The 16,755-nt window shown below is 45.9% G+C and overlaps 1 protein-coding gene across 3 annotated transcripts in view; it reads right to left on the reverse strand.

The window, feature by feature from the left end:
- AGA (aspartylglucosaminidase) overlaps window positions 1–14,541 on the reverse strand; it is a 52,234-nt gene extending 37,693 nt beyond the window's left edge. For 2 of the 3 annotated variants that reach the window (XM_077279542.1, XM_077279543.1), the window contains exons 1-4: window positions 14,123–14,325; window positions 13,212–13,365; window positions 1,738–1,850; window positions 299–411 (exon numbers count right to left, since the gene is read on the reverse strand). In XM_077279542.1, the coding sequence (XP_077135657.1) occupies window positions 299–411; window positions 1,738–1,850; window positions 13,212–13,365; window positions 14,123–14,315 (573 nt within the window). In that variant the 5' untranslated portion in view covers window positions 14,316–14,325. Of the gene's footprint in view, window positions 1–298; window positions 412–1,737; window positions 1,851–13,211; window positions 13,366–14,122 lie in introns of all 3 variants that reach the window. The other variant, XM_077279544.1, reaches the window with a different exon arrangement.
- Between the last annotated feature and the right edge of the window lie 2,214 nt (window positions 14,542–16,755).

Raw genomic sequence — 16,755 nt, forward strand, 5'->3', positions numbered from 1 at the left:
TTTCACAATTGGAAGTTTTTTTTTCCTGTTTTTCAGTGCATCAGGTTTGTCAAAAGTTTGTCCAGCAAAAACTAATCACTCATACGGCTATGTTGATAGAAAAAAAAAAAAGCTATGACTGTTGGAAGCAGGGGAGGCAAGACAAAATCGCAAAAATGAAAAAGAAAAAAAAAAAAACATAGCAAGTTTCGAAGGGGTTAATGTTATGGCTGACTGGTGCATACTATAATGTATAAAATGTAAATGCTGTTGCGTACACAAATATATCCCCCATATATAGATCACCGATGTTACTTACCCTCCGAAAGTTGGGCTGACACTGCTGATCGAGCCATTTGGAATAAATGGAAAAGGATCTGTTGGTGGTTAAGTCTTCGCACACAAATCCCATACTCTGAGCAAACAAGGATGCTAGAAGTGATAGATTGCAGTTACAGTCTGCCTTTAATGGATATTGTGCTGCTTCATAAACTGGATGGTCACATTACACTTTGCAAAGTAAAATTCAAATGCATTTTAAAAACACAAGACGGCACTTTACGGAGCCACAAAAATGTGGCGTCCAACATCACGGCAAACATCTGTCAATTTCCTAATGTGTCGGGATGGAGAGGAACTTACAAGGACAGTCAACTTCTCTTCACTGCATGATAAAAAATAAAAGAAAAAAAAGTGTCCTAGGATGAATTTAATGCAAAAAATAAATTACAGAACCATAACACTTCATTCTTCACCTGGGAATAAACCAGACATTTCACATAAAAAAAAAAAAGAAGTACAATGGCTAAATCACACTATTATAGGGAGTTATTTACATTGCCATTATAAAACAAGTGCTTTTTTGTTTTTTTGCACATTGCATTTTGTAGCATTGTGTTTTAACAGATTCATGTTAGTACAATTTGTAGCCTACTGAAGTCAATGGGTACATTTAAAAAATACACTTTTTTGTGTATATTTGTTCTGAAGCTTATGAAGCAAAACAAAGATCAGAACTGTCATCCACAGGTGTGAATGAGCTTCCGTGAAGCCGCTAGTTAAAGGGCTATTTCCATGTAAGACACCTATAAAGCGGATATGGGAATACCATATGGAGCATCCAGAAGTGGTCAGGATTACCAAAACAACAGATGACTGAGCTACTCTGTTTCTGTAACTCCCACTCACTTCTATGTCTGAAACTTTTCTGGCTCCTACATACAGTTTTTTTCAGCCATGAACACAGCGAGTCTGCAGCAAATCTGCATCATAATACGTACGCAACACAAGCAAATTCTGGTGCGGTTTTTATTGTTATAGAACAATAAATCCAAAGCTGTGACTTGACTTCATATCACCTGGACCTGGGTGTGGTCCAACATTCAGGATTATGCCCAGATACGACACTTCAGCAAAAAAGTTATTGGCCACAGTAAAGTATGCCGGCCAAGATGATAAGTACAGTACATGGAGGGAATAAAACACCAGTGCTTAAGAAGGCAAAATTTTTAAAAAATAAATAAAATAAATAAATTGATAAGGAAGGTAACCAAATACAGGATTTTTTTTTGTCTTCTTTACATTTTAAAAACACATTGTATGCAACACAATCTGGTTGAACCAAGTTTGTAACTCATCTTGGTAATTACACTATTAAATACAGCACTTTTTTCATACAGGATTATTTTTTAATTCAAATAGTACTGAAAAGTCTTCACTACATCAGAAAATGAGAGGTAATAATTCGGAATAATATACCTGATTCACCAACCAGAAAAGTATGCTTTGTGTGCTCCATGACAGCCCGGGCCACACCGATGGCATTTTTTATTCTTCTCAGATTGGCTACTGCGCCCACCTCCATTGTGTTTCTGAAATACAGATACGGTAAATGTAATTAAGAAGATTAAAAGTGTATCCAGAAATTTTGGTCTGATTCAATAATTTTAGGACAACAATTATTTGAACGATTTTTTTTAAATTTGCCCTTTCTGGAAATAGTCCCGATCATGTGTTATAAGGCTATTCTACATAACACTTAAGTGGCATCGAAGAGAATTATGCTGGGTTCACAAGGCCATGTGTGTCGCAGTCTGAGTATGGACTGCAAAATAAGGACTGGTGGCAGGTCTCCTTGCCCAAACTGGATAGCCCTCATATATGCCTATGAAGCTCTTGAATTTAGGTCTGGAGACCTGTGGCCAGTCTGGGAATTACAAACCGCAGAACATGGATGTGTAAATTCAGCTTTACACTTGAGAGCAGAAGTAATGTGATAGAGCTTATAAGTAAGAGCTCTGTATGGCAAAAAAGAGACAAACGGTTGTACTTGTTGAAAGATCTGTAGGCTTGAATGTTGGTGGTTATAAATCAACAGAGGTGTATCTAGCCTTTCCTGCACCCAGGGCAAAGGATCAGTTTGGCGCCCTCCCCCCCCCCCCCCCCACTTAGTAGGTTAAGTGTTTTTGAATATCCATATTGAATCAGGAGCCCCATATACTGCTCCATACAGTTCATGATGGGCCCATAAGATGCTCCATACAAAATACGCCCCATATAATGCTCCATACAGTTTATGATGGGCTCCATAAGATGCTCCATATTAAAATATGCCCCATATAATGCTGCACAAATGCTGATTATGGCCCCATAAGATGCTCCAAAGATATTTGCCCCATATAATGCTGCACATAGCCCCATAAGATGCTCCATACAGATTAATTGAGACATCAGTAGGTTAAGTGTTTTTGAATGTCCATATTGAATCAGGAGCCCCATATAATGCTCCATGAAGGTTAATAATGGCCCCATAAGATGCTCCATAGACACATTTGCCCAATATATTGCTGCAGAAACGTTGATTATGGCCCCATAAGATGCTCCATAGAGATATTTGCCCCGTATGGTGCTGCAGAAACGTTGATTATGGCCCTATAAGATGCTCCATAGAGATATTTGCCCCGTATGGTGCTGCAGAAACGTTGATTATGGCCCTATAAGATGCTCCATAAAGATATTTGCCCCATATAGTGCTGCACAAAAGTTATGGCCCCATAAGATGCTCTATACAGACACTTGCCCCATATAGTGCTGCACAAACGTTATGGCCCCATAAGATGCTCTATACAGACACTTGCCCCATTATAGTGCTGCACAAGTGTTATGGGCCTATAAGATGCCCCATACAGACACTTGCCCCATTTGCTGTTGCTGCGATTAAAAAAAAAATAAAAAAATCACATACTCACCTCTCCGTCGCTCAGGCCCCCAGCACTTTCAATATTCACCTGCTCCTCGTTCCAGCCGCGGCTCCATCTTCAGCACTGACGTTCAGGCAGAGGGCGCGCACTAACTACATCACCGCGCCCTCTGACCTCAGCGTCACTGCTGAAGACGGAGTGGCGCCGGAACGAGGAGCAGGTGAATATCGCGCAGCGCAGCGCTCCCCTCCCCGTTATACTCTCCTGCCCCTATGGGAGGTGGAGCTGCATATTCATTACTGTAATGAGCGGTACCATATGACCGCTCAGTACAGGACGAGGAGCCCCCTTGGACGCATCATCAGGCGGCCCGCTGGCGCCCCTCTGTCGGCTGCCCCTCCCTGGATACGCCACTGTAAATCAAAGCTTTGCATAGGGTTAAATGCATATTCATACAGTTAGGACAGTGGCACAAGTTTTGGCATTTTAGCTGTTTACCAAAACATTCGAGATACAGTTATATAATCAATATGGGCTTAAAGGGAAACTGTCACCCCAAAAATCGTATATGAGCTAAGGCCACTGGCATCAAGGGCTTATCTACAGCATTCCGTAATGCTGTAGATAAGCCCCCGATGTAACCTGAAAGGTAAGAAAAACAGGTTATATTATACTCACCCAGGGGTGGTCCTGGTTCGATCTGGTCTGATGGGCGTCGCGGTCCAGCGCCTCCCATCTTCATACGATGTCATCCTCTTCTTGTCTTCTTGCCGCTGCACCTGCGCAGGCGTACATTGCCCTGTTGAGGGCAGAGCAAAGTACTGCAGTGCGCAGGGAAAGGTCACAGAGGCCCGGCGCCTGCACAGTGCAGTACTTTGCTCTGCCCTCAACAGGACAGATAAAGTATGCCTGCGCCGGAGCCGCAGCGTGAAGACCAAAGAGGACGTCATCATAAGAAGATGGGAGGCCCCGGACCGCAGCGGGACCGCCCCTGGGTGAGTATAATATAACCCTTTTTTTTTACCTTTCAGGTTACATCGGGGGCTTATCTACAGCATTACAGAATGCTGTTGATAAGCCCCTGATGCCGGTTGCTGCAGCTCATATACGATTTTTGGGGTGACAGATTCCCTTTAAAGTGAAGACTCTTCATTTTAATTTGAGGGTATCACATCCTAATTATAGTAAAGGTTTCAGAATTACAGTTCTTTAATATGTGTCTGCCTCTTTATCAAGTAATTGGACAATTATCTCAAAAGCTCCTTAATGGACAGCAAGGGCTTTTCCCTCAATAACCTGTCATCAATTAAGTAGGTAAAAGGTCTGGAGCTGATTCCAGGTGGGGTATTTACAGTTGTGGCCAAAAGTATTGACACCCCTGCAATTCTGTCAGATAATATTCAGTTTCTTCCGGAAAATGATTGCAAACACAAATTCTTTGGTATTATTATCTTCATTTAATTTGTCTTAAATGAAAAAACACAAAAGAGAATGAAGCAAAAAGCAAAACATTGATCATTTCACACAAAACTCCAAAAATGGGCCAGACAAAAGTATTGGCACCCTCAGCCTAATACTTAAAAATAACTGCGACCAACCGCTTCCGGTAACTATCAATGAGTTTCTTACAATGCTCTGCTGGAATTTTAGACCATTCTTCTTTGGCAAACTGCTTCAGGTCCCTGATATTTGAAGGGTGCCTTCTCCAAACTGCCATTTTTAGATCTCTCCACAGGTGTTCTATGGGATTCAGGTCTGGACTCATTGATGGCCACCTTAGAAGTCTCCATTGCTTTCTCTCAAACCATTTTCTAGTGCTTTTTGAAGTGTGTTTTGGGTCATTGTCCTGCTGGAAGACCCATGACCTCTGAGGGAGACCCAGCTTTCTCACACTGGGCCCTACATTATGCTGCAAAATTTGTTGGTAGTCTTCAGACTTCATAATGCCATGCACACGATCAAGCAGTCCAGTGCCAGAGGCAGCAAAGCAACCCCAAAACATCAGGAACCTCCGCCATGTTTGACTGTAGGGACAGTGTTCTTTTCTTTGAATGCCTCTTTTTTTCTCCTGTAAACTCTATGTTGATGCCTTTGCCCAAAAAGCTCTACTTTTGTCTCATCTGACCAGAGAACATTCTTCCAAAACATTTTAGGCTTTTTCAGATAAGTTTTGGCAAACTCCAGCCTGGCTTTTTATGTCTCAGGGTAAGAAGTGGGGTCTTCCTGGGTCTCCTACCATACAGTCGCTTTTCATTCAGACGCCGACGGACAGTACAGGTTGACACTGTTGTACCCTCAGACTTAAGGGCAGCTTGAACTTGTTTGGATGTTAGTCGAGGTTCTTTATCCAACATCCGCAGCATCTTGCATTGAAATCTCTTGTCAATTTTTCTTTTCCGTCCACATCTAGGGAGGTTAGCCACAGTGCCATGGGCTTTAAACTTCTTGATGACACTGCGCACGGTAGACACAGGAACATTCAGGTCTTTGGAGATGGACTTGTAGCCTTGAGATTGCTCATGCTTCCTCACAATTTGGTTTCTCAAGTCCTCAGACAGTTCTTTGATCTTCTTTCTTTTCTCCATGCTCAACGTGCTACACACAAGGACACAGGACAGAGGTTGAGTCAACTTTAATCCATGTCAACTGGCTGCAAGTGTGATTTAGTTATTGCCACCACATGTTAGGTGCCACAGGTAAGTTACAGGTGCTGTTAATTACACAAATTAGAGAAGCATCACATGATTTTTAGAACAGTTCCAATACTTTTGTCCACCCCCTTTTTTATGTTTGGTGTGGAATTATATCCAATTTGGCTTTAGGACAATTCTGTGTTTTTTCATTTAAGACAAATTAAATGAAGATAATAATACCAAAGAATTTGTGTTTGCAATCATTTTCAGGAAGAAACTGGAGTATTATCTGACAGTATTGCAGGGGTGTAAATACTTTTGGCTACAACTGTACAAACACTAAACTAACCAGCCTACTACTACAAACAGCTCCATCACTCATGTCACTCACTAAGGCCACGTACACACTTGAATACCGGGGCTTTGCGGACATGTGGATGTATGCGGATGCATCGTTTTGACACGCCCGCCGAATGCACGGGAACACCAACTTGTTGCGTCCCTGTGCGGTCGGCGGGCACGTCAGAACGACGCATCCACATACATCCGTATGTCCTGCGTACCCAATGTTAAAGATAGGTACGCAGGACGCATGCAGAAGTAGGCGGACCAAAACGAAAGAAGTGCGGAAGTGGGCAGAGCTTCAGGGAGGAAGTACGCAGCTGTCCGCAAAGCCGTACGCAAGTGTGAAGGTAGCCTTAGCACATCGAGTAAACATTTATAGTAAAGAAAGAAAAAGTAAGTGAACCTCTGTTATAATGACTTCTTCAGAAGCGAATTGTTTGAGGTGATTCAGCTAAAGAGATGATTTGGTAGTGTGGGTCTAATGATTTGAACATTATATAAGGGCACACAATGTTTGGTTGCTGAAAGCTTTTCCAAACTGGTTAGTGCAGGGTTTCCCAAACTCCACTTTTCACAGCCCCCACACGCCATGTTTTCAGGATTTCCTTACTATTGCACAGGTTACGGAATTATTATTAAGGGGGTTTTCCGGTCCAAATCGATAAATCTGTGGTTACTCTTTGTGACTGCAGACTTATGAATCCCCCAGTGCATGCACTGTTCACTGCAAGGATTCGCCTGTTTCTGAACCGGGACTGGAGGGTATGTATCAGTTTTACAGAATGCTTGACAAAAGAGAAAAAAAGAAAAAAAAAAAAAGTGGCACCACGTTTGCAGTATTTCTCAAAAATCCTTTATTTCACCAATGGTGCATGCATTTGAGTGCGGGATTCGGGCTTATGAAGGAATGCGGGGAGTGCTGGAAAGAATGACGGACGTTTTGTGTGTTACTGCTTCAAAGGGTCCAGTTCTAAATAACCCCGGCCAGAGCCTGTCAAGTGAGCGTGGCCTCACTCCATACACTTCTATGAAGCGAGGCAACGCTCCAGTCAGTGACATCGCTGTTCAGTGGACGTGGTCCACTAGTGGGCACGGCTTTGCTCCATAACAGTCAATGGAGCGAGGCTGTGTCCACTGGACGGGCTTTGCCTGGAAGTATGTATAACGCACACCCTCTAATCACAACTGAGAAATCTGTGACTCCTCACAGTGCGCGAGTTAGGGTGATTTATAAGTCTGCAGTCACAAAGAGTGACTGCAGACTTATCAATTTGGACCAGACAACCCCTTTAAGGCATCAGAAATTGCCACCAGTTCTCTCACCTATGCAATACTAAGGAAATCTTGAAAGCATGATCTGTTGAAGGGGGGGGGGGGGGGGGTCTGAGAGGACGGGGTTTGGGAAACACCGAGTTAGTGAATTTCACCATGAGGGAAGCCAACTTTCAGAAGCTGTGCTATAGAGACATGTCAAGCTCTACAGATGCACTGCTAAATACCTAGGTGTATGTCAATCTGTGGTTAGTCAGCGGCTCCACACAAAGACACTGTGTTGCTACTCTCCTAAAAAGTGGGCAGATGTAGACCAGCGTTTCCCACACTTCAGTCTTCATGGTATCCCAATTGCCTTAGTACTGCAGAGGGGAGAGAACCTGTGGCTGAGGGTTGTACTCCTGACAGGGTATGATCTATCTTACGGTGGCCAAGCTTTCTGTCAGGAGAAGAGTCTTTCCTTCTCAAATTACACACACAGGAAACTCCACAGTACAATGTTTGCACAGTAACTGCCTCTAGGCAGAAGATGATGATGGTGGTAGTAGTTGGTGCATGTGAGCCCCAGTCATGAAGCAGCCGTAAGAATTTAAAACAGAAGTCTTTTTACAGAAGGTAATAGGGCAAAATATTATTTACAAACAGCAGAACACTGAGGTACAGGATTACGCTCACGGCTGATGATTGCTGTGTACCTGCAGACAGGCAGATCTTAGTAACCTCTGGTTTTATTAAGTCTGAATACTTCTTCTTCAGCACTGTGCTCTGTTTCTGCCCTGAGGTAATTCTTCCTCCTAGAGGTGCAATGGTAGTCTTCCTCATATGAAGACTATTAACTCCCCTTATCGTGTCAGTCCCCTTTTTAAGAAAAGCAGGCAGGAAGAGGTCGGTAATTCCTTCACCTACAAAATGACTTCCTCTTCTCAAGATGTCCGACCACCAACCGCCCCTTCAAATTAAAACTATCCCACAGGACTTGGCTCCTCCCCTTCTATGTGACTGTAGAGCTGCAGCCATTGGCTGACTGCCCTGAGGCGTTTTTCCAGAACATTCTGCATATTAAAACAGAGCTGGGTCACCTGATCAAGCCTGTGAGGAGAAAATTAACCCTTTTTGTGCTGTCAGCAGGTCTCAATGTATGTAAAATGCACAGTCCACATAAAAATTCACAGCATTTATATGAAAACCCACTATATATCCAGTATCCCATAGAAATGGACACTGTGGGATACCACAAAAATAATGTGTTAAATTGCAGCTAAATACACAGGCATTGCTGCCAAAGATCACTCTGTGCAGCTGCTACATAGCATTGTGATGCAGGTGAGTAGGACCCCGAGGCTACCACAACCAGAAAGTCACACGCAGTCACAGCCAGATGGATTTTTTTGTTACTTGCTTGTCACGGTCGCAGGACCCCAGGGATGGCACGGCGGCCCCAGGGATGGCACGGCGGCCCCAGGGATGGCACGGCGGCCCCAGGGATGGCACGGCGGCCCCAGGGATGGCACGGCGGCCCCAGGGATGGCACGGCGGCCCCAGGGATGGCACGGCGGCCCCAGGGATGGCACGGCGGCCCCAGGGATGGCACGGCGGCCCCAGGGATGGCACGGCGGCCCCAGGGATGGCACGGCGGCCCCAGGGATGGCACGGCGGCCCCAGGGATGGCACGGCGGCCCCAGGGATGGCACGGCGGCCCCAGTCACCTGCATTACACTACGTGGTAGTGGCTGCAGAGCGATTCTGTCACTTTCGAAATCAAATGAGGAACTACAGAAATTGAGGATACACGAAGATCTCAGATATTACAGCTCTGATTTATACAAAGAAATAGTCTGACTTCCTTAGAGGCACTAGGTGACTATTGTTCCTCCATCTGTCTCCACGGGTAAAGGCATACTATGTTCCTGCAATCAGCTCGAAGTATACATCAGGAACTTTTTCCAGCACACACTTTTTAATAATGTTCTTTTGGGTCTATCATTACTAGATGAAGGCAACAAGTGTTTTCTTTTGGCCTCCACTTGGCTAATGAATCTGCAATCCCATTTTTGTAGCTGTACTGGAAACATTTAACGCATGAATATAAGCGCCTGACAGTGGCCATAAATGTAGTGTGTCCACAGCCTCACTGTAGACACATGGAGAGAGTCATCAAGAGCGGTGATTCTCTCGCCAGTCTCAATGAGGGGATGTTTTGAAGTGGATGCTCCTGATTCATTAAAGGGAACCTGTCACCAGGTTTGGCCGATACGAGTTACAGCCATTGCAAGATGATGGAAGGCGCCGGACCGGGACCTGCGACACCCATAGGACCGGAACACCCCCACATGAGTATAATAAAAAAAAATTTTCTCCTCTTGCAGGTCTGATAAGGGGCTTATACACTTCATAATAGAATGCTGTAGACAAGCCCTGAAAGGCGGTGGCAGTAACGCATATCAGCCAAACTTGGTGACAGGTTCCCTTTAAGGGTATGTTCCTACGGTCAGTATTCGCTGCGGATTGGACGCTGCGTACAGCTGCAGCGTCCAGATGTTACAGCATAGTGGATGAGATTTGAAAAAATCCCATCTCCACTATGCGAGCAGGGACACCCAGGGTGGATTGATTTAAATCACGCCGATTTAAATCATGATTTAAATCAAAAGATTTTTTTCTATTTAAATCGGATCGATTTAAATCATGATTTTAATCATGATTTAAATCACTGATTTAAATCAAAAGGTTTTTTTTAATATAAATCACGATTAAAATGAGAAGTGAGAGCAGTGCGCATGTGCGCCCATAGTTACACGGACGAAACTAGGGGCAACGATCTAACGCCAGGGTGAGGGGGGGACCCCAAAGTAAGTAAAAATCTTTTTTGTTTTACTATATGGCAATAGGTAGGTGTTTAAAAGCAGCATGTCTTAATTGTATAAACTATTAATAGCCTCCACATTTTGTTCATACTGCCCCTTTAATTCCACACTTCTAGCTTGGTTTCACTTTTGGTTTAGTTTCTTTTTCCATTCAGTTGACATGCCCAAACTTGTTGGATAGTCAGCATCCTACAGAAACCTCTGGAAGAGCATGGCATTGTGAATGTTACACATATACAGCCTTTATTCTACTGAGTTAAACAACTCAGCTTTATCTCATGATGGAAGAACCTTTGGATGGTAAAATATTTTCCTCAAAAAGCAGTTTATTGAAAAAAATCCGATTTAAATCAAAAAAATCCGATTTTTTTTTATTTTTTTTAAAAAAACATTGATTTTTATCCACCCTGGGGACACCTCCGGCTTCCCTGTGGAGTCGGACATGCGACGCGTCTTTCCAGACCGCACAGCATGTCTATTTACGGTATCTTATGGAAATGCTTAGTTTCCACAAGATAAATGTCCATGTACAGTGTATTGGACGAGTTGATTCCGCACGGTACAATGAACACATGTGGAATCACATACAAGAGCCGTCAGCGCTTTGGAAGGAGCGGACATGTGCTGCGTCCAAAGCGCTGCCGGTTCCTGACCGTGGGAACAGACCCTACGAGGCGCAAGGTGGCGTGTGCCTCTTTCAGTGTAAGATTTGTGGCATATCAAATGCCGCCGCTCCTCATTAATTTGATGAGTGGGGGTCACCACACCCGGTCACTCCCCTGTCCAGACTCATCTCTTCCTACGTTGCCGGAGCTGAGACAAGACTGGCATGAAAACACCAGACGTGGCATTTTTTTTGCACAACCTCAGCTTGTGCAAGAAATTTGCAATTTTTCAAAGCTTTTTTTCCCCACTGTAAATCTGGCAAAAAAACATTGACAAATTACTGCCCCATAGATTTTAAATCTGACAGGGGAAAAAACATGGCACATTACACTGGGGTCTACATGTATACAGATATTCTTGCCACAGTCCATACCATATAAATTACACTAAGGCCATGTTCACACATTCAGTATTTGGTCAGTATTTTACCTCAGCATTTGTAAGCCAAAACCAGGAGTGGAACAATCAGAGGAAAAGTATAATAGAAACATGCACCACTTCTGTATTATCACCCAATCCTGGTTTTGGCTTACAAATTCTGAGGTAAAATACTGACCAAATACTGATAGTGGGAATGTGGCCTAAGGCAGGGGTGGGGAACCTCAGGCCCCAGGGCAATTTACGGCCTTCGATGGTCTTTTATCAGGCCCCCGGGAAGATTCTCAGGGATTGCATTCTTGGGCAGGGAGATGTATTTTGATTACAACCAGCTCATTAATTTCTTCTTGCTCTGTTAGCGCACACATGCAGTGCTCACTACGGAACATTGAAGGGCATGCAATGAAAGATTAAAGGGAACCTGTCACCACGTTTTTGGAAGATGGGATAAAAATAGCGTTAAATAGGGGCAGAGGTGGGCGTTACATTAGTGTGTGTGTTATGCGTTTATTACCCACCTAAGTTGCCGAAATAACTTTGCAAAGTCTCCGTTTTCGCCTGTCAATCAGGCTGGTCAGGTCACATGGGCGTGGTGTCTTCACCCAGATTTGGCGTAGTTTTCCGTTGGTGGCGTAGTGGTGTGCGCATGCCCAAAGTCCGGAATCCTCTTCCAGGGGATTTAAAATAGCGCGGCGTTCGTTATTGCATTGGTGATCGGTGGGCGCGGCCATCTTCCTTTGGCCGCGCGTGCGCAGAAGCGGCGCTCTGCTGGCCGCGGCTTCAGGAAAATGGCCGCGGGATGCCGCGCGTGCGCAGATGGATATCGCGGCGGCCATTTTCCTGAAGCCGCGGCCAGCAGAGCGCCGCTTCTGCGCACGCGCGGCCAAAGGAAGATGGCCGCGCCCACCGATCACCAATGCAATAACGAACACCGCGCTATTTTAAATCCCCTGGAAGAGGATTCCGGACTTTGGGCATGCGCACACCACTACGCCACCAACGGAAAACTACGCCAAATCTGGGGGAAGACAACGCCCATGCGACCTGACCAGCCTGATTGACAGGCGAAAACGGAGACTTTGCAAAGTTATTTCGGCAACTTAGGTGGGTAATAAACGCATAACACACACACTAATGTAACGCCCACCTCTGCCCCTATTTAACGCTATTTTTATCCCATCTTCCAAAAACGTGGTGACAGGTTCCCTTTAAGTCCTGACACCAGCACCAGAGTCAGGCTGCATTTTGTGGGTGGAGTTTCTACAGCCCCTGAAGGAAGGTATAAATATCCAAATGGCCCTTGGCAGAAAAAAGATTCCCCACCCCTGCACTAAGGAGTCACATAAGGCTACTTTCACACTAGCGTCGTACGACGAACGACGAATTGCGTCGTTGCAGCGTACCGACGCAAGCAGTGAAAGCGCCGCACAATGGGGGCAGCAGATGTTTTTCAACGCATCCGCTGCCCCATTGTGATGTGCGGGGAGGCGGGGGCGGAGTTCCGGCTGCACATGCGCGGTCGGAAAAGACGGTCACGACGCACCAAAAAACGTTACATGCAACATTTTTTGGTGGCGACGGACCGACGCAGCACGACGGTTGCGACGTGTGGCAATGCATCGCACTGCGTCGCTAATGCAAGTCTATGGAGAAAAAACGCATCCTGCAAACACTTTTGCAGAATGCGTTTTTTCTACAAAACGACGCATAGCGACATGCAGTGCACGATGCTAGTGTGAAAGTAGCCTAACTTGAGTGCAGGTCAGTGGGATCTGAAGGAACACGCGACAAATAAATTGTGACAACATTAGCAGTAAATGAATATAAAGCAATAAAGCTGTGCAAATGTAAGATCCAGATGACCACCATCTTACCCGTTCATGATCATGGCATCTAGTGTTGTTTCTCCAGATTCGTCAGGGCTTCCCCCATATCCCACGGTGCCATCACACTGGTCAACTTCACACTGGGCACAGCCCTTCTCCACTGCGTCCAACGGAGATCCACCAGCCGCGAGCGACTTCCAGGCTGCATACAAAAGCGCACCGCCATAGTCAGTGGCAGAAAGGACATCACACCATCTGCCAAGGTGGCGCTCTTACTTTATGAGCCACCAGGAAAGCCAAGTTTGCTGGACGGGTCTCTGGAGCCCCATTTACTGGTGTGGGGGTTGGCATACTGTATACGTATAAACGATGGGGTCCTCGGGGTGACCAGATTCTGTAGTATACTGTGAAGATTTCATATGTTTTCAGGGCCTGTAGCCAGAGGTCATTAATAGTTTGTACATCGATATATGGCAAGTTCTGCCCTGACTGTGGCCTGGTTACATAGCCGTCACTTGGCGCAAGCTACTAAGTATCGCCTCTTCCAAACTGCTACAAGGATGGAAAAAAAACTCTCCTAACTTGAACATGGTCCATTATGTGACCATTGAGATATGGGCAACGGAAAAGCCCTCGGCAGCTACCGAGAGTCTCAGAGTAGGGCAGCCCTTCATCTCTGACCACTGATGGGCAATAAAACCAGGGTCCTTCCTAAAAGGAGAGACTAACGGGGCACAACACTGCCCCCCACTGGTCATGGTATAAGCAGAGGGTGAAACATTAGGGGGTGAAGGGATGAGATCACTTTGTCCCACCACTGCCTGCTGGCACCTCCCCCACATCATTATGTATCACATGGCACTGAGCCTCCTGCCACCCCCACCCCCACACCGCGGCCACTGCCCCTCCGGGTCCCTGCACAGCCCGGCACAGGGGCTACTGCCCTCCGGGCCCTTCACCTGCTTGTGTCGCGCTGTGGAAGGGCCATGTGTTGACGACCAGGGGCAGCTGGGACTGCGAGTACACGGCACATAGCTGAGCCGCCAGCACGTACAGCACCGGGGAACCGCCGCCCTCCATGTCTGCCGGAAATACAGCAGTGTGCGCAGCGGTGAGGGGAGGGCGGAGGCGGAGGCGGAGGCGGCGGCTCATAGGGCAGCGGCCATCTATCCGGGCCGGAGTGTGCCCAGCTGTGTGGGGTGGGCACAAGACACGGAGCACAGGTGAGACCCCTAGGAGGTCAGAATCACGTAGGACTCAATAGCAAAGTGCAAGAAGAGAAGTAAAAAGAAAGTGATGATAAATGAGAATAATCGCTGAGAAACTCAACAGGGACGATTTCTACCACACGCTGCAGAAAGTGCGATGACTTTAATGTGGCTTCCTGTACATTGTAGGAGACTCATCCTACTAATCAGCCATAAATGTGCACTATATAAAATAAGTCTAGAAATTTTTTTTCCTCATTCATTAAAGGTGTTGTCCAGACTCACTCTCTCTATGTGACTGGAGACTTGTGACTCCTCACATTGTGCGCACTGCACGCTGTGAGGATTCTCTGGAATCAGTAGTCATGTCACCGATGTGATGTTCATGCTCCTGGTCACATACATTTGTATTGAGGAGGCCGCGCGTCTCCGCTCAGAATGTGGTAGAGTGTGCCTATTGCGTCCTTGCGGTCACGTGCCCACTGCCATCACTGGAGAATCCTCACAGTGCGCATCATTATGTGAGGATTCACAAGCCTGCAGTCACATAGAGACACTACAGACTTGTAGCTTAAAGGGAACCTGTCACCTGAATTTGGCGGGACCAGTTTTTGGTCATATGGCAATATTGCCTTGCGCAGACGTGTACTCCGGAGGACAGAGAATGAACTTCAATCCAATATTGCGGCCAGCATGCAGCCAGCGGGTAAGGAAAGGGTGAATCAAACACCCGAAAACCCCGCCCATATGACCCAAAACTGGTCCCGCCAAATTCAGGTGACAGGTTCCCTTTAAGACCAGACAACCCTTTGCCCAAGGGTTAAAGAGGGACATCGATGAATAAAACACATTCATGTTAATAAATGAAGTAAGCCCATCTTATCCATGGCGTGCTCCTCTCCAGAAATGCTACTCCAGTCAGGAAGTTACTGTGCCCCATCCCGACCTGGCTCCTCCCCAGATCTGCACATTTTTGCAGACCAGACCGAATTCTGCAACATTTTAAAGGTGGTGTTTTGGGTCCCTGATATAAACACCATGATAAACCAGAACCTGTGGGTATTTTTAAAGTCGATTTTGCCAGGTTTGGAAACTGAAGCGATTAAAAGAAGTTGCATGTTCATTCTTCAGGAAGCTGCGTTTGAAAGCAAAGATGCTGGTGGCAGACGATCCAGAAAAACTGCTGAAAAGAGATGCTTCAGAAAAACGACCGCCGACTTGTTTGTCTTGGAAAACACAGCAGTTACACTGGTAACTCAAAGATACTGTGGGATCATACTCTTGGAGAGTTTCCACTCAGTTTGTCCTCTAAAAGTTCAGCAAAATGAATTTACCCCAAAATGTGTACTTAAGAGTGGAAACATCTTCAGGAAATTCATAAGCCACGTGCAGGTTCAGTATTTGGTGAGTTTTTTACTCAGTATTTGTAATCCAAAACCAGGAGTGGATGAAAAATACAGAAGTGGTGACGTATTTCTATTATACTTTTCCGCTGACTGTCCCACTCCTCATTTTGACTTACAAAAACTGAGGTAAAAAACTCAAACACTTAACGTGTGCATGGGACCTTAGGCTGTGTGCTCACAACGTTGGATTCTGCCCAGAATCTGCCTAAGGCCGGGTTCACACTTTGCGGCGTCCCTCTGCGGGTTTATCCTGCAGCGGAATTGATAAATCTGCAGGGCAAAACCGCTGCGGTTATCCCTGCAGATTTATCACGGTTTGTTCCGCGGTTTCCGCTGCGGGTTTACTCCTATACTATTGATGCTGCATATGCAGCAATATGCAGCATCAATAGTAATGATAAAAATAATAAAAATTAGTTATACTCACCCTCTGACGTCGCGATCTCCTCGGCGCTGCACTCGGCAGTCCGATTCCAAAGCTGCTGTGCCGAGAAGGACCTTCGTGACGTCACGGTCATGTGACCGCGGCATCATCACGGTCATGTGACCGCGACGTCACCGCAGGTCCTGCTCGCACAGCAACTCTGACCGGACGGCCGCGGGCAGCGCTGAGAGGTGAGTATAGCATCATTTTTTATTTTAATTCTTTTTTTTTACACTATTCATGCTTCCCAGGGCCTGGAGGAGAGTCTCCTTTCCTCCACCCCGGGTAGCAACCGCGCATTATCCGCTTACTTCCCGCAACGTGAGCACAGCCCCATGCGGGAAGTAAGCGGTTCAATGCATTTCTATGGGTGCAGAATCGCAGCGATTCTGCACAAAGAAGTGACATGCTGCGGGTTTTAAACCGCTGCGTTTCTGCACGTTTTTTCCCGCAGCATGTGCACAGCGGTTTGCGGTTTCCATAGGGTTTACATGTTAATGGAAACGCTATGGAAACTGCTGCGGACCCGCAGCATCAAAATCGCCGCGGATCCG

The sequence above is a fragment of the Ranitomeya variabilis genome, chromosome 1 (genome assembly GCF_051348905.1).
Source record: "Ranitomeya variabilis isolate aRanVar5 chromosome 1, aRanVar5.hap1, whole genome shotgun sequence".
NCBI classification, from domain to species: Eukaryota; Metazoa; Chordata; class Amphibia; order Anura; family Dendrobatidae; genus Ranitomeya; species Ranitomeya variabilis.